The sequence below is a fragment of the Trachymyrmex septentrionalis genome, unplaced genomic scaffold, assembly GCF_001594115.1.
Source record: "Trachymyrmex septentrionalis isolate Tsep2-gDNA-1 unplaced genomic scaffold, Tsep1.0 scaffold72, whole genome shotgun sequence".
Classification (NCBI taxonomy): domain Eukaryota; kingdom Metazoa; phylum Arthropoda; class Insecta; order Hymenoptera; family Formicidae; genus Trachymyrmex; species Trachymyrmex septentrionalis.
Window position 1 is genome coordinate 408029 of NW_017305905.1, and position 24032 is coordinate 432060.

The window sequence follows — 24032 nt, forward strand, 5'->3', positions numbered from 1 at the left end:
TATATATATATATATATATACAATTCTATAAAGATGTTTTTCACAAAAATCACAGGACGATAAAATCACATTTTTGACATTTTGCCAGGTGTTACATGAGTGACAATAGAGCAGTTATGTTTGCGTTATGTACATTACACGTGTCATTAATCAATTGTGAGAGAAAAAGACATTACGTGAGGGGACCATGAATGAAGAATGTATTATCAATTTTAAAAACATATGACATTAGTTTGTAAAACTAGAAATCTGTTTTTCTATTTTGATTTTGTGGCACTAAAATATTTAAAGAAATCGATATAATTTATCTATTTTTATATAAATTTCCTTTAACTCTTATTTTTTAAAGATATGTTATAAATATAAATAAATTTCGTTTATAATTATTTTAATTATTTATTTGGACATTCAATTATTTGCTTTCAAATGTGTATTTTAAATTAATTAATTTTATTTTGAATTGTAATTAGGAGAAGAAGAAAAAAAGGAAATTTATATTATGAAAATAATGTTAAATTCTGCACAATAATAATAAATAACATGTCTTTGTACACTAATTTCATGTTTTTGGTATTATTTATTATTGATATTATTTTGGATAATATTTTGATATTATTTATCTTTAAAATTTGACTAATATATTTGCCTTGATTATAAAAAATATGAAGTTATTGATAATATATAAAATAATAAATTAGTTAATTAAACATAAATTAATAATCAGCTGAATTAAATATTTTTGACAAATTATATTAGTAATTTAGATTAATTCTAAAATTTCTGTTTTGTGCAGGGGTGCTTATCGATTTTTTCAATTTAACTTACGTCTTTGGTGGTGGGAAAAACGCGAATATACCGTTGCAAAGATTTTCTCAAAGTATGCAGTAGCTCATCCGGATAAAGTGGCTTATATCTTCGAGGACAAAGAATGGACGTATGAACAGGTAATATCTGACGCATACATCATTTATAGATTTGTTTGAACTATGCACTGCACACTTAGTGCTGATAATTGTCAAAGCGAGTTTATTAGATTTAATTAAGTAATGTTTGTTATAACTATTGTATTAAATGCATGTTTTTGCTATAAATAAATATAAGCATTTTTTCTAGAAAAGGAAACAATATTTGTAGAATTATTAAATTTATCAAATTTTAAATATGAAGATATTAGCTGATTAAAAAAAATATTTTAAATATATCTCTTGAATTAATGTATTACATAGGAAATCAGAAAACAATTAAGAAAATTGAATATTATAAATGTCATAATTTACTGATAAATAAAAATAAAATTAATTAAACTTTCGATTATATAACTTTGAGCTATATGTGCGCATAATAATCTTCTATGTATAAATGGTAGTTGGAACACTTCAGCAATCGCATGGGACGTTACTTCCGCACCAGATCATTTTCTCATTCTGATAGTATAGCACTATTTATGGAAAATCGTCCTGAATACATCGCTACCTGGTTAGGTCTTGGCAAAGCTAATTTCGTAGCGGCTTTAATTAACACGAATTTACGTCGTGATGTACTTCTGCACAGCATTAACGCTGCCGGTTGCAAAGCTGTCATTTTCGGGTCAGAACTTAAGGATGGTAAGTTCTCCAATTTATATTGTCAATAATTGTCTGTGATAAAGAATTAATAGAAAATTAGAAACTAATTAATAGAAAAAAAGTAGTTACAATTACACATATAAACGTATCATTATTAATAAATATTTTATAATTTATAAACTTGTCATTAAATTTTTATTCTTCACAATTAATTTATAAATCAGAATAACAACACTGTCCAACACCATTTTTCAACACGAGTGTGAATAATTATTTCCGATGTATTGGGTCGTCCGGAAAGTTCGTGCGTATTTTCCGGACGACCCAATATATTGACTACCCTACTGCAAATTTTTACAAGAAAAATTCTTGTAAGATCTTCCAAGAAAATTTTCACATATGCATTTTGGACAGGAATATACAAGATCGTATAAGAATATATTGAATCCCATACAACACCGATTATTGCGGGAAGTTTTCAAAAATGTTTCACATCTCATGTGTAACAATTCTGAAAGGATTCTGCAATATGTCATATGAAATGTCTTAACAGAAACGTTTTTAAAATCTATTATAAACAATAAATTGAAAAACATATTTAAACAGAATAAAAAAAATCATGATAGCTTCAAAATGTTTAGTAAAAGTGATTTTTTTGATCAATTACGATTTAGTTTAATATTATTTTAATGTTATTTCTACTTTAATTGCAAAAAACTTTTGTATGTGAATAACGATACTGTGTGAAAACTGCAAGTGTGATTTTTTAAATAATGATTATATATGTTCATACATATAAAATGATTAATTAATCAAAATAATTGGCGGTATAATTATTATTTTTGAGAAACTTTTTATGTTTATTTCAATAAAGTTTTGTAATCTATAAACCGATAACAAATATGTATAACTAATAGCCAAAATTCTTAATAAATTTTAAATTCTTCAGAAATAATTCAAATTTAAATATATGTTTAATTGATACTTAAACAATATTTAAATTTATTATGTCGACATAATAAATTTAAATATTATTTAAGTATATATTTACACATTATTTTTGTAGTACTAGAAATAGTCGAAATCTTTTTGATAATATTTCGAAAAGTTCTGAATCAGAGACACGATACGCGCTTTAGAAGAATCATTTACACAATGTTATTTGATTATTTTAATTTTATACTGTACTGAAGAGGATCCAAAAACAGAGGTCGAAATGTTTAGTATTCAATTTTTTAAGAAAATAATAAATTGTTACATACTAATAACCTGTGTTGGATCGAAAAAAGATATTTACCATATTATATTGATTTATTTCAAAAAGATTATAGATTCTTTCTATAACATTTCATCAACCTTTCAACAAGGTTTCATGTACAAGAATAGCGGACATTTTGTTATTTCAGAATTGTCTCAGAAATGTTGCAGATATATTTTGCAATTTTTATGAAATGTTTCATTTTTCAGTCGAAATATTTCTGAGATATTTCTGAAAACTTTTGGTGCTGTATGGGGAACGATACCTAGGTAATCAAGAATCTTGCATGACTCTTACACGCATGTTACATGAATCTTGCGCAGATTATGCGAATTTTGCGTACATGTAACGAATCTTGTAAGAATATAACTGGAGTGTCATTATGAAAATATTACAAGAATACCATTGAAATTTTGTGTGATTTATTGCTTGTATCTCAGTAAATAAAATGGAATAGGACAAGCAAGGAGTTGAATGGGATTTAAAAAAATTCATTTTGGCTAAAAATTAATTTTTTTTACACAAATTAAATAACGACTTCTCGACTAAATCAAACTTAATTTGGGAAAGGAGCATAAAAAGTCTATGCCAGTTATTATAGCGAAATTATAATTTATCAATTCATTAGACAGTGATAATATACGTTTCGACCTTTTATTCAGTCATCTTTGGTATTCTAATAAATTTTTTAATTTTTCTTAATTCTTTTTTATTTCATATATTCAATCCAATTTCTGTTTATTCAATAATTCCATTTCGTTTACTGAGAATTTGGGATGATCGATATCTTTATTATTTTGGAGCGAACATGTAAAAAAATTATTTTTTAAGAGTATTTTATTAGGCTAAATTAGCAATTAAAATCTTTTCATTGCGATATAAATCATCGTGTATGATTCATTCCAGATTCCTAAAATTGTTAAAGATTACTGGTGAGATACATGAACAAATTATAAGATTCTGATTATATAAGATATTTATATAAGATTCTATAAGCATGTACGTTCATTCATATAATCTTGATTGATCACAATTCTTAAGATTTGGTACAAAAAAACTTACAAGAATTTTTAACATGGTACATTGATCATAATTGAATTTACTCTGGCAAATATACTTTCAATAAGTACTTTCTATGAGTCAAAGTATTTAAACTTGTATTACAAATATTATTGAAGCGTATTATATGCAGCAATTCGTGACATCAAAGATAAAATACCTGACATTGAGCTTTATCAATGGTCAGAGTTGGCGGATACATCGATTTTGGAAGATGCAATTGATCTTAACACGAAAATCAGTAATATTGATCCTGGACCTCTTATCATACTTGATCATGGCAATCCCCGGGATAAATTGATTTATGTCTATACGTCTGGTACAACGGGAATGCCAAAGGCTGCTGTTATTAATAATTTAAGGTAAGGTCTATAAATTGTTAGGTACTTTTGATAAAGAATAATAGATTAAAAAGAATTAATTATTTATTATAATTTGTTTTAAAAAGTTCAGGAAAAAACTAAGGGCGGTATTCATAGTCTTATATTTAAGACCGTCTTAAGTACAGTCTTAGACTACTTCTTACACTATTAAATAAAATTTAACGTATTCTTAATATATTCTATCTATTGATTAAGTATTTATGTACTCATTATTAAGTTATATTTACAAATATGTTACATATACATATATGAATAAGAAGTTAATGATATAAAATTAATAGTTTGATTTTTGTTGTAATCTCACTTTTTTGTTTGTACGAGTATGTTTTTTATATATACTCGTATAATATTTCTGGATGGTCAAAGCTCAGCTAGTTGCGTGCTTACTTTAATAAACTCTAATATATAAACTCTGATTAAACACTACGTTAATAATCTCCAATTAGAATTATTGTCAAGCTAAGAATAAATACCTTAAATACTATATACGTTGATAAATTCTGCTTAAAATCCTCACTAATTATAAGTGTTGAAGTTTAGATAAGAAAAACTTAGAAAAAATGAGACTACAATATTGTTAATGAAGCTACGTAATTATTTGTACATAAACTGCTTGTGAAAATTTTACATTTATTTTGACAGTGCTATTAAAAATTAATTTATAATGTTAGTTTAAAATATTGTTCTGCATTTTGTACATGTTTCAAATAGAGCTAGAGATAAAAATTATTTATATCTTACATATACTTCTGTTTCTAGGTACATGTTAATAACGTGTGGCGTGAATTCAATGCTTAATCTACAGTCGAATGATCGAATTTACAATCCTCTGCCTCTTTATCACACTGCAGGTGGCATAATTGGAGCAGGTCAAGCACTCATAGGAGGCGTCACCGTTGTGCTTTGTAGAAAATTTAGTGCGTCCAAATATTGGTCGGAATGCGTTCATTACGAATGTACTGTAAGATCACTCTATTTTTTATACAGTCTTATAATTTTTAATTTTTAGAAAATTACATAATGTTCAATGTATAAGAGATTTATATTTAAAAAATTGTAAAATACATTTTCTTTTAAATTTTTTCTTTAGGAAAACACATAATATTTTTTTAACACATTTAATTTTTGACAAATAAAACCTGATATTAACCTGTTGTTTTATTTTATTTGGTTTGGCTCTCTCGAGGCACCAGGTTAATTGTATGACATCAACAGCGAGAAAAACTTGCAATAAATTAATTACTACGTACTATTTTATTTTTTAGTTTTCTTTAAAAACATAATAATTAAAAGTTACTGTTACATTATTTCGTGCTGTAGGGACATTATCATATAGAAACAAATTTTATACGTATATGATCATATACGTATAACGATTCATATATAGTTATATTGGTCATATATGTATAGATGCATATAAAAATTTTACTAAGCATTCACATTGGCCGGTTCTCAGTAATTTTTCATTGCTTTACCAATGAGAATATTTTATTTTAAGTTGATCAATTAGCGATGTGCTATCGGAATCCTTTCTACATTGTGTGCAATATGGTTGTGTGCAAACAAAGTTGTATAATTGTGTAGACAATCATAAGTATACGAAGCCTTCTCTTCAAAACTATTCATCAATAATTGACTAATTACTATTCAATTACTATTCACACATGTAGTCGCCAATAATTATTATTTAAGTTACTACAGAAATTGAATAATATATAAATCATATATAAATCTGAATAATTTCCAATTGTTATCAATAGTTCTTTTTCATACAGGATATAATCAGTCTGATATTTTGGGAGAGTCAGACCTTAAACAGAAATTTGGAATTATCTAAGAAAATAAAAAGTATCAAAATTTTTTAATCACATCTTGACATATCTTTTATGTTTCTCAGGTTTTTGCATTTTCAAAGAAATATATTGAAGATCTTGTAATAAAATTAGAATATATATTTATATATTAAAAAATTTTGTTAATAATTATACAAAATGTACACTGCATTAATTTTTTAATTTGTGTTTTTTAAATTTCTGCTTTAATAATAATTTCAATTTTGTTTTAATAATAATTAAGTTTTTATTTGTTTTAATAATAAAAATTATATTTGTATTTTAGGTAGCGCAATATATTGGAGAAATCTGCCGTTTTCTTCTTACAGTTCCATCAAACAAGTATGATTCAATGCATAAAGTACGCTTAATGTTTGGAAATGGTCTGAAGCCACAAATTTGGAAACCTTTTGTTAAGAGATTTGGCGTGAAGCAAATAGGCGAGTTTTATGGAGCCACAGAAGGAAACTCAAATCTCGGTAACTCTATCTTTCAATTAGTTATTGTTGGAAGAATTTCACTATTAAATCTATGTTTTAAATACATTAAATTTTGAGCACAAATAATACATTTTTTAAACATAAATAATAAGTTTATCTTTATAGAAATCGTTGGTTAAATTTTTTTTAAACAAATAAATAATCATTCGTAATAATTGATAACAATAACAGCTTAGTATTTTATAGTCAAGAGTGTGTGTAGTTATTTATGAAATATTTCTATGATTTGCAGTCAACATTGACAATAAAATTGGTGCTGTTGGTTTCATACCAAGATACGCTAGCAGTTTGTATCCAGTTGCACTGTTGAAAATTGATGAAGAAACAGGAGAATTGCTGAGAGGATCAAATGGATTCTGTATACCTTGTAAACCTGGTGAATATCATCAAATTTTATATTATAAAGATTTTATTTTATATTATAGAAAAGATTATAACTTCTTTCGCGTTGTTTGCTTTCAGTATTAGATAAGTACTGGATCATAAAATTACTGGATATCGGATATCCAAAAAAAATATAACACCGGATATTCGATATTCGGTCAGATATTCGATAGAGCAATATACGTAATTTTAAAAAATACAATAATGTGATCTTTGTTAAAATATAAAACTGTGAAGATAAAAATTTTTTGAAAAGCGGTCAAAAGCATGCTAAATACAAGTTTCAAATCTTAAAATGCTTCTTCACTTTTTGTTTACGATGATTTTTTTACTGATTTACGGTGATCTAAATATTGTGCAATTTTAAGTTCGGGAACTTTTTGACGCTAGTATGTACATATAGTTAGGTTGGACAATACATAATTATATTACTTTTACATTATTTGTTTAGGTGAGCCTGGCGTTTTTGTAGGTAAAATTAATTCAAAAAAGGTGATAAACGACTTCAGCGGCTATGCTGACAAAAAGGCTTCAGAACAAAAAATTGTACATGATGTCTTTAAGAAAGGCGATCGTGTCTTTAATTCTGGTAAATGATAAATAACCTCACGCATGCATTAATAAAATGCAGTATAGTCTATTTATTAGGAATAATCATATAAATTATATGTTACTTAATTTTCCGAATAGGTGATATTTTAGTTATGGATGAACTTGGATACTTTTATTTTAAGGACAGAACAGGTGATACATATAGGTACTTTTAATACGCAATTAATATTAGTACAATTAGACTTTCTTAAAAATTATTAAATTATTATAAACATTTTTAGAATAAAATTAATAAGTCAGTAAGTAAATAAGAATTCGATTAATTATATTTTATTTTAAAATTGAAATATTAGGTGGCGAGGTGAAAATGTTGCTACTTCAGAAGTGGAGGCCGTCATAAGTAATGTGATAGACCTCAAAGATGCAACTGTATTTGGTGTTGAGGTAAATGATCATTGTTTACTCATAAAATAATCAATTTTGAATGAAAACAATATAGATAATGAAGCATATCATAAACTTATTCATATCATAAAATTGTTTCGAAGTTGAAGAAAATTCGTATTATTGATAAAAAAATTTATTATCATGTATAATTATGTGTTTAGATACCTGGGAATGAGGGTAGAGCAGGAATGGTAGCTATATTTGATCCAAAAAATTCTTTAGACTTAAAGGGATTGACAGGAAAGTTGAAGAAAGTTTTACCGAATTATGCCATACCTCGTTTTATTCGTATTCTATCAGAACTGCCCATGACTGGTAATAAATTTATTGTTGTCATCTTTAGTTGGTCTTTATATTTGTAATGTGTGATATATAATTTTTTTCTTTGTGCCAGGAACGTTCAAATTAAAAAAGAAGGATCTTCAACGAGATGCTTTTGATATTAAAAAGGCAAGTATCGTTTCCATATATTTTAGTTTTTAAAAAATAAAAACATACGATCATTTAAAAATAATTTTTGCAGGTTAAAGATCCAATTTATTTTCTTAACAAAGATACCTACATAAGGATGACTGATGAATACTATAATAATATCGTCAAAGGACAAATCCGATTATAGTTCTTCTTCGTGATATATTTTCTGCAGAGAAATGTCATTTTTAATATAATTTGAGATTTAGGAGTTTATTCTATAACTCTTAACATCTGTAACGGTAGCGTTAAAGTGTCTTTGCACAGATTTTATATATGATAGAAAAGTTACTCAACTATGACGCTACATTACAGTTGTTAAGAGTTACAGAATAGATCCCTTAGGCCAAGTCTACAATGAGTCGGTAGTCGGTAGCTTTAGAAGTTGGCTGCTTGCCAACTCTATCGATTCACTGATTTCGATCAATCCCGACTATTGACTATTCTTCAGATTTGCTTCAAACTCACCAACTATAAACTACTGACTCATTGTAGACTTAAAATTAATTTTAATATTTTTTACGATATTCCAGTGTTAATTGCAGATTAAACTATAAAGTATCACTATTTTATTGTGAACCAATAAACTACCACGCATGTCTTCTTTCGCAAAAGCGTATATAAGGAAACACATATTGTTTTAAGGAAGAAATAATTGTGAGATATTTTTTATTAGGATAATTATATGACTGATACTTTACAATTTATGAATTATTTCTATATCAGAATAACGTTAATGTGACATATGTAATCCAGTGTAAATGACAAAATAGCAGAAAAGACAATTATTTACTCAATTGTTAAAAGGATAGGAAACAGATAGTATTTTTTTAAAAAGTTTTAAACGCTTTATGTAGTTATATCTTTTTCAGATTATATTTTTTGTTTTATCTTATTTAAATAGAGGAAAACAAATTAAGTTTAACGTTTAACTTTGTATTTGCAGATTTTATTAACATTAAGTTCGTTATAAAAAATTTATAATAATTTTTGTAAATAAATTTTAAGGCAAAAATCTTAATGGATACAAAAGAAATAATATAATGCAAGAATTTTAACGGATATAAAAGGAAAAAATACATCTGTAAAAATAATAAGAATTATATTTTGTCCATTTAGATTATATTGTTAACTAATTGGACATCTTATTATAAGTCTTCGAACTACAATTATTTATTTGTTAAAATTTACATGTATTACGGCTGTAAAATAAGCTTTAAATTTGAAACAATCTGCACAATCGCGACATATAGTCGATATCTTATTTTCTTCCTGCAGATAAAAATTTGTATACATGATTGTAGTGTTGGCATTATTATAATATTTTTATAAGTTAATTATAATGTTAACATTTGGACAGTAATATCTCGGCGTTAAGAGCACGTGCGCGATATAGTGCAAAATCGATCGTGTATATCTTTTACGCGAACTGGTGAATTGTGAGCAGCCGAGATTATTGGATTTATGTTATATGTTGTTATACATACATTAGTTAACTTATGGACGTTAAATTAATTTTTGTTATTAAAAATTTTTGATGTTTAGATTTGTACTATTGCAATTATACCACTTAATCAGTATTACACTACATCAATTAAAAGTATCTGCTCGTATTACAGCGAAATTATATTTTCTTATGCGTTTAAATTTCTTTACGAGGTTACAATATTTAAAATATAGCATAGATTTATATTGACAGGATTTTTATGCTCTTATAATTCTCTTATTTATGTAAGTAGTATTATGCACATATGTTTTCGTTTAAAATTTATTATTTACTCAATATTTTAATATTATTAACAAGTGACAATATTTTTCAGTTCCTGTAAAGATATATATGTATACATATTCAGAAATGACATTTAACAGAATTGTTAGTATCTATTTTTGAAAATGTACGATTGTTATATAAATAAAGAAATTTATTATAACGAAAATAATTATTAAAATATTTTTTTATTTTTTCTTTTAAATAAATATTTACTAAATAAAGACAAGACATCGCAATATATGAATATAATATCAGAAGTAAAATAAGAAAACATTTTTTTATTAAAATATAAATTATTTATGTATTATATTTACTTTATATGTTTTATTTTATATTTTTCTTTAGTTTGTAGTAATTTAATAATAATATATAATAAAAGAAGAACTCTTTGAGTTATATCTTTTTCAGTAAACATCAACTAAAATATAATATAATACCAATATTATAATTTTACACTTAATATAAATATATTATAACACAAGCTATACATTATTATTAAAATTACAATTATTGCGATTAAATATAGAATATATTGGTTTATTAAAATTTGACTAAATTTCTTAGCATGATTTCGAGTATGACTGTAATAAAGTTATGGCCATAAATGAAGCAATCTTATCGTGCTCTGACAGCTGTACAGATTATAATATGCTTAAATATTTTGGAAACATTTTATCAGATAAACTAAATTTTTCCATTGTAAGAGGTACAAACAGTTTAATATAAGTTTCATATCAGAATTATTTATTTAATTGTTACCTTAACATTTAAAAAAATATTAGAAGTTTTATATTTTAATATGTTAAAACAATTGTGGTGCTAATATATAAGTAACAAAAAGAATGTTTTTACTTTAATTCATTAGATAATATTGATTAAGAGCTCTGGAATTATAAAATCTATTGATAGTGAGTTATTTCTTGGAGAAAAAGTTATTAAAATAAAAACTTGTATACGTTTCTTGATATTATTTTCTGTTCACCCGATATATATTCTGAAGCGACTTCTTTGTGCGCAGTCTCTCGATCAGTGATACTCATTTTAATCATTTTTGTGTATTTTTTAAATTCAACATATATCCACATATTCAGTGATATATTTTGCAATATTAACTTTTAATTATTGAGACTATTATACAAATAAAGAATTTCATTTGTTTGCTCAAATCTTTCATTTTTCTCTTTACATATTTCTAATCTTTTTATAATATATAAAATACAATAAAATAAAATAAGGAAAAGAAAGAAGTACATAATTCATTATATTCTTTATAAGATTTTCTTCAATCTAATCGTTTTGGTCACAGATGAAAACATAATAACCTAACTAACATTAATTGTAAACATCAACTAACTAACCAGTAATATAACTGTTTAATTCCGCATTCAATAAAATAACCGTTACATATTATATAATGGTTATATGTTATGATACAGTTGCATTGTTGAATAGGAAATTATAACTAACAATAATGTTATTGTTAGTTAATGTTTGCTGGAAAATTTTAATTACATACTATTTCTGAATTAAAAACTATTATTATTGTAATGCAATTATTGTATTGTAATAGTTAAATGTCGACTCTATCACTCAATTCGTGATTGAGAACCTACAATGGTAACCTTGCTGTTGATATTACTCGTGCTGTTCCTACTCGTACAGTAGCAGTTGCTCCAATATCATAGACTAGTGCTGTTAGAATTTCATATCTGAAAACGGATATATAGTGTCAAGAAGACATTAACAATATATTATACTTATTGTTACGATATTGTAATATATATGACGTTATTACGTTATAACAAAATTATTAGAGCAGCAATTATTAGTGACAGTGGAATTTTTCTGACGTGTTGGTGTAGAAATACAGCTGACGTACAAATACCGACTGCTTTTTACATACGCATGCGCAAATAAGAGTTATAAATTTTTAATCTAATTTGAAATTATTTTTTTAGGATACGTGTACTTTTTCTTTTGCTCTTAGTTTTAAAACCTAATTAATATCTAATTAACGCTATTATACGTTAAAAAATGTCATGTTAAAAATAAAAAAAATTTTCAGAATGTTTTATCAGATAATTAAATCTTCTTTTATGTAAGCGACGTTAACTAGTTTCTTATCAGAAGTATCGTAACTTGTGCTTAATCATCAACAGTGTGCATATTTGTTTTCATTGGAGAGCGAAGGTATTATTATTAAATGAAATGTGTGTGTGTGTGTGTGTGTGTGTGTGTGTGTGTGAGTGTGTGTGTGTGTGTGTGTGTTATGTTTAAGATTAAACCAAACTGAAGAGTTTAAAATTACTTATTACAATTAATTATGAATTATTTATTACATTTTATTACAATTAATGTAATAATATGACGTAGTTTTTATTATACATATATATTATAATATAAATTATATTATTTTAAGATATATGTATATTGTGTTTTGTATAAAATTATTAGTAATCAAAAAAATTTTGTTGCTTTTCTAAAACACAAAGTTTAATATTTATATGAACATCGAAAAACTTGATACATTGCATTACAATGTTAATGATATTGAAAAAAGTTATAAGAGTTCACAATATGAGTTCAAAATAAAAATAAAAACTATGCACGGCTCAAAAGATATGCTAGGCTTTCGAAGAAGCCTTTATTTTAAGTTTAAATTGATACAGCGCATGCACGAAAAAATTTAATAAGATTGTAGTATTCATTTTCAGATCAATTTTCACAATAACATCTTTTTAATTTTTGTATATATAAATATATTTATATAAAATAGTTCATATTTTCAATATCATTGATGTTTGTAATATAATCTATCGGATCTTTTGCATTACCTACATCATGATAGAATTAGATAAGGTGAACCATTGCGCATAATGGCAAAGGTCCGTCACGTGATCTGAGAGCTCGACCAATGAGAAATTGAGCTCATTTGCAGTGCAAACTAGAGTCCTAATAGAACTCTAGTGCGAACGAGTCATGAATTTCTGCAAATGAGTTCAAAACTTGATTGACTGACAGATTCCCCTACTACTTTCAACCTATTGCATCCGTGAGAATAGTCACTTTATCTAATTGCACCATAACCTTCATTAAACTTTGTAATTGGAAAAAACAATAGAACTTTATTGATTATCTGATAATTATAATTATAAAGAAATATTTTAACTCCTACAAATTAAGTGAATTGTTACAATATAATATTTCTTTTTTTCTAAATTAGGGTTTATCAACGGTTTATAAATTAAATTTCATCCATGGAGACATCAATGGAAAACGATAAATTCCAATTCTCCATAGATCGTGGTGGCACGTTTACTGATATATACGCTAGGTGTCCTGGGGGTAAAATTCGAGTTATGAAATTACTATCCGTAGATCCTAGTAATTATAACGACGCGCCGACAGAAGGTATTCGTAGGATACTAGCTGAGGTATGTTATTTTAATTAATTTAAAGTTATGAAAAAATAATTATACAATTTTTTACAATTTGGAACTTATTAATAAAAAATGTTACAGTATGAGTTTGAAAGTATGTAATTTGCACAAATAAAATTGTATGTCAGCCAGTATGAGTTTTAAAGTATGTAATTTGCACAAACAAAATTATAAAGTTATATACATATAATTTAAATACTTAAATAAATTATTAAGTTGTATATGAAAAAATCTACGAGCAAAATAAATAATATTAGATTGTATTACAAAATAGAATAATAATATACTACATAGAATAAAATCTCATAGAAATATCTTATAAAATTTATGAACATATAATTCTAAAATACTTTAAATATTTTACTATTTATTAATTTTAGGAAGGTAGTATTAGAACGAAAGGCGTAATCGATACTTCTAATATAGGATGGATCAGAATGGGAACGACAGTTGCCACTAATGCGTTATTGGAAAGAAAAGGCGCAAAAATGGCGTTATTAATAAATGAGGGTTTCATGGATCTTCTATATATCGGCAATCAGTCCCGGCCAAATATTTTCGATTTGGTTCGTATAGTTGAATGTAACATATATTTAAAAAAATGTTACAGATTGCAGTATATATTACTTTATCGTGAAATATTGTATATAATACAGAAATTTATAAACGCATTTGTTCTGTTATTTGAATTAATTTTGTTAAATGTTTACAGGAGATAGTGATGCCGGAGGTTTTGTATAAACATGTAGTAGGAGTAAAATGTAGAGTAATTCCCGCTTTACCGGGAAGTTGTCGTATGGAAAATCAGTCATGGCGAAAGGTAAAAGGTTTTACTGGCGAAGATCTGTATGTTATTCAAGAACTTGATGAGGCACAATTGAAGGAAGATTTAAAAACACTTCGTAATCTAGAAATAGATAGTCTTGCTGTCGTTTTGGCACATAGCTATACGTTAGTAAATCGTCGTTTGATCAAACAAAAACTTGTTTGTTAATGAAACATTTTTGAAAAATGGCTTTTAAAAATACACAATTAATGCTTATAATTTGTTTTAATTTTATATACTTATTGAAATTCTGCTATTGCACTTTTATAATATAGTTATGCAGCTCACGAGATTAGAATTGGCGAATTAGCACGAGAAGCAGGTTTCTCACAGATATCTCTTTCACACGAGGTGATGCCGATGACGAGAATGGTTCCCAGAGGCTTTACTGCATGTGCAGATGCTTACTTGACGCCACACATTAAAAAATACGTACAGGTAATATTATTATCTTTATAATTACAGACATGAAATTTAAGTTCTTCTTTATAATTATTTATATAAAATTTCTTTCTATCTCTTCTTTTCATAATAACAATTAAAATATACATTCGAGATATAGATTTCTACTTCTAAACTATATTGAATAATTTTTTAGGCTTTTTCTTCAGGATTCAAAGACAATTTGAAAGGCGTCAATGTATTGTTTATGCAGAGCGATGGTGGATTAACATCTATGAATTCGTAACTATTAAAGTTTATTTTTGAAAATTATATGAAATTAATTTTCTTATTATCGCATAAATTAAATATTATGTTTTGCTGGCACGTTAAAGTTTTAATGGGTCACGTGCTATACTTTCTGGACCAGCTGGTGGCGTTGTTGGATACGCAATGACAACTTATGGAAAGGAGACTGATTTACCAGTGATCGGATTCGATATGGGCGGTACATCTACTGATGTAAGTCGATACGGAGGAAGTTACGAGCATGTTTATGAGAGCACCACGGCGGGCATTGTTATACAAGCTCCGCAGGTATTACTCTTTTTTATGATAAATATATTACTTGTAGATATTTAAAATATTGACATTTTAATTTTTCTTAAAAATATTAAATATCTTTTTATGAAAAGATTTAGCTGAAATAAAAAATTGGGTTAAAGTTGGATGTCAATACAGTTGCGGCAGGAGGTGGATCGATGCTTTTCTTCAGGTCGGGTCTCTTCGAGGTTGGGCCTGAGAGCGCGGGGGCTCATCCTGGACCCGCATGTTACAAAAAGGGTGGTCCATTAACTGTAACGGATGCCAATCTCGCGCTGGGTCGTCTGTTGCCTGAATACTTTCCTCAAATTTTTGGGCCTGAGGAAAACGAACTGCTTGACGTGTCTCGTACATTAAGTTTGTTTACGACCCTTACCTATGAGGTAATTTCTTTTACACATTAAACAAAAATATTTTTACAAAAATCTACATTCTAAATTTTATATTTTTTATAAAAGAATGAATTTTTCTAAATTGGAGAAAAAATGTATTGCATTTGATTTACAAAATGTTTGTATATGTCGCAGATCAATGAATTTTTAAAAAATGATGAAGCTATGTCTATCGATGAAGTGGCAATGGGGTTTATTAAGGTTGCGAATGAGACCATGTGCCGACCGATTCGTGCTTTGACTCAGGTACAATTAAATTGAGCTTATTTTTTACTAATGATAAGTAACGCATTATGGTCGTTTTTAAATTATCTTTAGTTTCTTTTTATGTAGGCAAAAGGTTATGACACTTCCCGTCATGTTCTGGCATGTTTCGGCGGTGCCGGAGGACAACATGCCTGTGCAATCGCTCGATCGTTGGGTATAAGTACGGTTTTTGTTCATAAGTACGCCGGTATTTTATCAGCCTATGGGATGGCATTGGCAGATGTTGTTGAAGAGGCACAAGAACCAAGCGCCGAAACTTACAATCACGGTAATTTACGATAACAAAATTTTCTTTAATTATGTTGCGTGTTCCTTTATTTTAATATTCTTTTTTATCTACAGAAAGCTTCGCTCGTTTGGACGATCGGTTAGATGCGATGGAAGCTAAAGTCAGAAGTAAACTTTGCGCACAAGGATTTTCTGATTCTCAAATAAAAACGGAACCATTTCTTCATTTACGTTATGAGGGCACTGACTGTGCTTTAATGTGCAATCCTGCAAGTCAGGATTCAATGAGCGTCACTACCAGACATGGAAATTTTCTCGCTACTTTTCTCGAAAGGTAAGCGTTTGATCTGAACAAATCTTGTTTTTAATTATTTATTTATAAACTATTTTTTAATTAGATATAAGACAGAATTTGGTTTTACAATACCAGACCGTAAGATTTTAATCGATGATGTGAGAGTTCGAGGAATTGGAAAAACTGAAGTTTCAGAAGATCGTATATTATCTCCTTCACAAGCTACACCAAAATCTGAAAAGGTTAGATAAAAAATGCAGAAAATATCTTAAATAATTGTTAAACTATTTTTTTTTAATTATTTCTTTTTTTTAAATCAAATTTAATTTTTAGAGAATGAGAGTCTATTGTTAAATTGTTCTTACAGCTTATCCAGAATAAGATTTATTAAAATTTATTATTACATTATATTTCTGTTTCAAAATATAATATGATACTGTTTCAACGTCTCTATAGTGACTTTTTTATCCTGAAAGGGCATGTTCTGATTTCCACTCGAGTACTCTCTGGATGTTATGTCATTCTTGTTTAACGTTTAGTGAACGACAAGGATGGTGTGACACTCGTATGGGAATCTGAATTCAGCAAAAGAGTTATAACTTTTTAAAATTTTATTGAATTCTGTTACAAATAAAAAAAAATTTTAAAAAGGAGAACGGATATAAATCATCGATTTTTGCCCTTTATATTCATCTTACATCTGTCGAGTTTTTGTACATTTATTTTCTTCTCTACTTTAACTCTAGCACAACAAAATATCATATATTTGATAGTTTTTGAGAATCAAAATATTAAAAATAATCATTATTTCTCTCTCATTTTTATGATAAAAATCTTATGCCGCTTATTTATTCACTTTATTCACATTTTTACGTATGTTCCTTCATGTTTACGTAAAATTGATTGCTCCACGTGATTATGCAGACCAAAAAAAAACATATGTTTTACTTCCCAGTTGGGGGCAAAAATCGACGACTTTTACTCGTCCTCCTTTAAAAATATGAATTTTCTAGACCACTATGGTGTACTTCGAAGGTGGCTATCAGGAAACAGGCGTCTATCAGTTAAATTCATTATCTTCTGGAGATATTTTACATGGCCCTGTCATTATTATGGATAATTTGAGCACACTTTTAGTGGAGCCAAATTGCATTGCGGAAATTACTATCCGTGGTGATGTAAAAATAATGATTGGACAAGGTTGGCGAACGGAAGTTACCACTGATCTTGATAGTATTCAGCTTAGTATTTTTTCGCATCGTTTTATGAGCATTGCTGAACAGATGGGTCGGTATGTAATTAAAGTAAATAATTGTAATGTTTTAAATATATATAATTATTTTTTTTAATATTGCAAAGTAATAAATTTGTATTTCTAATTTTTGATAGAGTACTTCAAAGGACTTCAATTTCTACTAATATTAAAGAGCGATTAGACTTCTCATGTGCGATTTTTGGTCCTGACGGTGGTCTTGTTTCAAATGCTCCTCATATCCCAGTGCATCTGGGCGCCATGCAAGAAACTGTACAATACCAGATGAAAGCGTTTAATGGCAAATTTACGCCAGGAGATGTCATCCTCTCTAATCATCCATTAGCAGGCGGTTCTCATCTTCCAGATTTAACAGTTATTACGCCAGTGTTTTACAAGTTTGTAATTCTTAATATTCTGTAACTAAAAAAATGTTTTTGGGAAACGTTATACTAATATCATATTTATTAGACGCAATATTATAACAAAAGAAGATATATTGTTAATATTTTAATGCTGAATGTCTTAATTTTTTCTTATATTTGTGTTAAATGTTCATTAAGTGTACTATACTCGAATTTTATATGCACCTTAGAGATGTGCCTACACCAGTATTCTTTGTGGCCAGTAGAGGTCACCATGCTGATATTGGTGGTATCACTCCGGGTTCTATGCCACCACACTCAACGAGTTTGAGTCAGGTACGAGAATATGGTTTTCAAATAGATTTTAAGAGAATTGTACATAAATATTATATTCTTTTATAGGAAGGCGCTGTCTTTAAAAGTTTTCTATTAGTACATGAAGGAATATTTCAAGAAGAAAAACTCACGGAGGCCTTGATAGCGCCGAGCAAAGTACCGGGAAGTTCGGGAACCAGAAATCTCTCAAATAACATTAGTGATCTTAAAGCTCAGATCGCAGCTAATCAAAAAGTAATGTTCAATTATTTATTCAAATTTAGTCAAATTTATGTAAATTAAATATATGTAAAGTATGTTTCTTTCTGTAAGGGTTTTCAATTAGTAAACGAGCTAATTGATACATACAGTCTCAAAGTAGTGCAAGCGTATATGGATTATATTCAATGTAATGCTGAAATTGCCGTTCGACATATGTTGAAGTCAATAGGTGCGAAAATTAAAACGCGAAGAGGAAAAGAAACCGATATCGATGCCATTGATTACCTTGATAACGGTAGTCCCATTAAGTTACATGTGGATCTTGATATAAACAAGGGCGAAGCAATTTTCGATTTTAGGTATATTTTTAATAACTGATATTTGTAATAATTGTAATTTAGCGGTATTATTCTTTAGTTTTTAAAATAATTATTATTTTGCTATTTAATACATCAAAAATTTTTCTTTTGTTGTTTTTTTTTATATACTTCTTAACGTAAACATATAATTTATTATTAAATTAATGATCAATATAATTTTTAATATTATTTCCAACTTTAGTTTGCGATTCAAGTTCTATTACAAGCTAATTAGCCCGAAACTTACAGAACTGAAAAATTTATTTGAAAATTTGTACATGGATATTATTAAACATCAAAATCCGCTTTGATTAAAAATTTTTTTTTATTTATTTTTATCAGCCTCAATTTCATTTATAACAATATTTTTTTATATAGTCTAAATAATAATCTTTAAAAAATATATTTTTACTCTTCTTATTGTTTCTATAATAATTTTATGTAATATATTATATAAATTGTAATAATTTATAAGATAGTAAAATCTAAATTCGCAGTGGAACAGGTTGTGAAGTATGGGGTAACTGCAACGCACCACGTGCCATAACATTGTCTGCGGTAATTTATTGTTTAAGATGTATGGTTGGACATGATATACCATTAAATCAAGTAACGTCCTTTTGGATTTTTTAAAGAAAATCTAATAATGCACTTGCAGAGAAGATTAATTTGATATTGTCTGTAGGGTTGTTTGAAGCCTGTGAAAATAATTATCCCTAAAGGATCGTTACTCGATCCCTCGGAAGATGCGGCAGTAGTAGGAGGTAACGTTTTGACATCTCAACGTATTGTTGACGTAATCTTGGCAGCTTTCGAAATTTGCGCAGCCTCGCAGGGTTGTATGAACAACGTAACCCTTGGCACTGAGAAATGGGGTTATTACGAGACAGTTGCTGGTGGAAGTGGAGCAGTAAGAAGAAATTATAAGCTTTAGATAGTATATATTTGAATGTTAAAATAAATTTTGGCTAATAAATTATCTAAATAATTAATTAAAAGAAATAAATTGAAATTTTATTTGAATATTAAAAAATTAAAAGATATATAAATTTATTATATTATAATAATTTTTTGTGTGTTATTATTATAATTCTTTTTATATCATAAAAGTTAAAGTAAGATAAAAAAAGACATACATTCTATTTTAGTTTTACGTATATTTTAGTGGTACGTATAGTAGGTATTTGTTTAGTAAACTTGTGTTCTCCAGGGACCGACATGGCACGGCAGAAGTGCTGTTCACACGCATATGACTAACACAAGAATAACAGATCCAGAAATACTTGAGCTTCGCTATCCAATTATACTTAATCGCTTCTCCATTCGATGCGGAAGTGGTGGTAATGGAGCGTATATCGGTGGCGACGGTGCTATACGTGAAATGATATTTAGGTGATTAAACGCGCATATTTCTATTATAACTATTTATATAAATTTTTCTTCCATTTAAAATTACATTTTGAAGATAATACATAAAAAATAATTTTTGGCAAAAATACTCTTATTAAAAATTTTTTTTTAAATATTTGTTTGCAGAGCTCCGATGACCTTATCTGTATTAACCGAGCGGAGAGTGTATCATCCACCTGGATATAATGATGGTGAGGCTGGAGCATGTGGCTTAAATATTTTGGTGCGGACTGATGGTAGACACATTAATTTAGGCCCGAAAGCTGCCGTTCCAATTTATGAGGGGGTAAGTAATTTCAAATGATATTTTTTGCAAACATAGTCAATATTTTACAAGCTTTATTAAAAAAGTAAAATTTGAAAATATCATAATTTATTACGTTACGATAAATACAATATTTTTATTAATATTGAAAAGTTTAAATTAATCTCTAAATTATGAATAAATACGACCTTACAGCTAAAAATTAAATTAATATTAGACATTTATATTTTCTGTTTATTTGGAACTCTTTTATCTGCATTATTACTTACTAATTATCAGCATTATATAATTTTAAAAAGTTTTTGAAACTTTTATTTAAAATCTTTGTTATCGAGAGATATACGTACTATTAGTGATTATATATATTTCATATGTTTTGTGAAATGAAATGAATTATATTATGAAAGTAAAGATAAAAATCATTTAAGAAATTTATATACTAAAAAATTTTTTAATATTAAAATTATTATAGTCAAAATATGTTCTTCACTTGTCAAAATATTTTGTGTTATTTAATTAAAATTGTTACAGTCATATAACTTATTATTTACAGTGAGTGCAAAAAGTATCATTAAGCAATATTTAAGTATATAACAATTTTTTAAATAATTATTTTATCTGTGAAATGATGAGTTTGTCTTATAAAATAGTAAATAATAAATGTATACAATTGGCTTTATTTTTTTCATAATAATTTTTAGAGGCTTTCTCTATATATGCAAATGTAATTGACGTATTTTGCTTCTATACACTATGTGCTATAAATCTCGATTAATATGCGATTTGATTTTATGGCAAGGGCAAATGCAATTTTCCAAAAATTTTGATGACGTTATTTTGCGACATGCCATCGCTTCGAAGTTTCGGTGAAATAGTTTGTAGTGGTTTGATCAAAAGTTGGGACGTATGTATGTACGATCGCACACGCAAAAATTAGTAGTGTAATTTAATCGCTTTTCCTAATTATCTCTTCTCACTGCATTTAATAATTATATTCAATAATAAATGCAATAATCGAATGTTGTCTAAAACACAATGTATGTCTTTATATTCGTTAAAACATATTAAAGCGCACGTTACAATTATGATATATTGTATTTTTATTTGTTATATTTTTATTCGTTAATAATTTAATGTACAACGGCAATACATACATATTATAAATGCAGACATCCACAATTATTGTTTATATTTTTTATGTCACTTTATACACTCAAACGAGTTTATCTCAAATATAAATTATAAAAATGGAATTATAAGATAAAATTATAATATGATCTAGTTTAAAGAAAGAAATAACATTGAATTAATTCTACGTTATTCGTGTAAGGTGTAAAATACACCCCAACCTTAAAATTTTAATAAATTTACATTGTGTAAAACAATTTTTATCGATCAAATACCGCAAATAAGTAGGACTACAAGAATATATTGTATAATTTTAAGACATAAATCTTTAACTTTTTAGCTTTTGATGTTTACCAATATGATATCTTCATTATTCTAATAATATGCAATATTGTTATTACGAAAGTTTAGCTAACAATTTCTGATCAAATTTCTACGGTTCCTTTACAGGATAAGTTCATTATGGAAACTCCAGGTGGTGGTGGTTACGGTTCTATTTATAAAGATAGGCAAGCTGAGAAATCTTCGATCTATTCGAAGACTTATAATTCACAATATTTAGCAACAAGATCTACATCAGAATACAAAGATACAAAATCAAATAGAAGTTTGCATAATTTTGCAGAACGTGGAAGTGTTTTTGAGTATCGTATGGCCCAGGAATCCGTTTAATAAAACTTATAATTATTGCTATAAACGCGGTGAATTGTACAATAGTATAGAAAACATATGTATCGCGGAAAAAATAAACGTGTATAAGTTGCAATAGTTGCACTCATGTTACAATATATTGTAAAATAAATAACAATAAATAAAGGGTAAAGTAAGAGTCAGCACATTTCGTTTTTAAAATAGTCATCTAATTAAAAGAAAATACAAATAAAGAAAAACAAAATCGAATACAGTACATAATAAAATAAAATAAAAGATACATAAAAAATAATAAAAGGTAAGAACTAAGTAAAAACTTACAAGTTTCGGCTGCAAGATTGAGCCCTCTTCAGACAAATATATCGAAAAAAGAGTAACCGCAATAAAAATTCGCAAATACAACGTAATTTATTGTTATTTATTTTGTGTAATAAGAGTTCTTCAATTTTTGTTAAATATATTGTAATTATTATTTAGTTATTTAGATTAAAATTATGTATTTTTAATCGTATACATATTTATCGTAATATATATATATGTGCATATATATATATATTGTTATGTATTTTTAAGTATGCATTTATTTTAAATAAAGATATCCTCAAATTATAATTTTGTATAGTATATATTATATCTGTAATTTTTAAAAAAATTTTAGTATTTCTAATCCTTATTTTAATTTTTGTTTTAATTGCAATGGTACCGTCACTTCCAAGTCAATTGATTCGCATTCTGGGATCAATTCCTAGAGGAATGAAATTTCTCTTTGCTATGGCTAATTTCCTCGATTTACCAGTCTGTTCGATTTGCGGCAGGTGCAAGATGGCCGACGTTTCATTTCCGGCAGGAGTAATTACTGACCGAAATGTCACTGTGCTGACCTACATAGCAGTGGAATTATGATTCCATTTCCATAAAACGTTGTCCAAGATATTCTAACATTTGCTAATAAACGTTTCGTAAATTTTTGTGTGAAATACGATAATAGAAATATGCGAAATACGTAAAATATTTTTGCTCAAAAAGATGAATAAAAGAAATAGTATTTTTTGTAAATTTTGACCTCCAGTATATGATATAGTTATTAAAAAGTTTGTGACGGATTCCTTGTTAAGGAATACTTCGACAATTGAGAAATTAAAATTTGAACAATATAAATATATGTTTGTGTTTTTGATTTTCGAGATGTTTCTCAAATGCTACAAACTTTTTAACAATTTTATCGTATCCAGAAGATCGAAATCTATAAAGAATACTGTTTCTTTTACTTATATCTTTTTTGGGCAAAACTCGGTCCTTTTTTAACATTTTTTTTTAGAAAGATTAACTTCAATAAAAAAGGATCTAAGATTCTTTTTCATGATTATATACATATATTTATACTTACCGTTCTTAATGATAGAGAAATCTT

At 27.2% G+C, this 24032-nt stretch overlaps 2 protein-coding genes across 3 annotated transcripts in view; both read left to right on the plus strand.

The window, feature by feature from the left end:
* The window catches only part of LOC108753827 (long-chain fatty acid transport protein 4), a 15535-nt gene extending 6271 nt beyond the window's left edge, over positions 1-9264 (plus strand). Inside the window, exons 2-13 of the mRNA XM_018495747.1 lie at positions 794-944; positions 1367-1604; positions 4016-4244; positions 5025-5226; positions 6384-6576; positions 6830-6973; positions 7433-7570; positions 7672-7738; positions 7887-7977; positions 8142-8295; positions 8375-8430; positions 8504-9264. Coding sequence (XP_018351249.1) covers positions 794-944; positions 1367-1604; positions 4016-4244; positions 5025-5226; positions 6384-6576; positions 6830-6973; positions 7433-7570; positions 7672-7738; positions 7887-7977; positions 8142-8295; positions 8375-8430; positions 8504-8599 — 1759 coding nt within the window. The 3' untranslated portion in view covers positions 8600-9264. The remainder of the gene's footprint in view (positions 1-793; positions 945-1366; positions 1605-4015; positions 4245-5024; positions 5227-6383; positions 6577-6829; positions 6974-7432; positions 7571-7671; positions 7739-7886; positions 7978-8141; positions 8296-8374; positions 8431-8503) is intronic.
* A 2969-nt stretch (positions 9265-12233) lies between these two features.
* On the plus strand, positions 12234-22801 carry LOC108753824 (5-oxoprolinase). Of its 2 annotated transcripts, none has more exons than XM_018495745.1 (22): positions 12234-12412; positions 13446-13656; positions 14043-14228; positions 14375-14613; positions 14764-14926; positions 15087-15172; positions 15265-15466; positions 15595-15855; positions 16000-16110; positions 16198-16399; positions 16474-16693; positions 16758-16896; positions 17668-17945; positions 18044-18304; positions 18502-18607; positions 18674-18841; positions 18920-19167; positions 19665-19776; positions 19853-20077; positions 20378-20559; positions 20704-20863; positions 22421-22801. In XM_018495745.1, the coding sequence occupies exons 2-22, from the start codon at positions 13480-13482 to the stop codon at positions 22640-22642; spliced, it is 3948 nt and encodes a 1315-aa protein (XP_018351247.1). In that variant the 5' UTR covers positions 12234-12412; positions 13446-13479; the 3' UTR covers positions 22643-22801. The 2 variants fall into 2 exon arrangements, with proteins under 2 accessions (XP_018351247.1, XP_018351248.1); XM_018495746.1 differs by lacking the exon at positions 12234-12412 and adding an exon at positions 13303-13323.
* The last annotated feature ends 1231 nt before the right edge of the window (positions 22802-24032 follow it).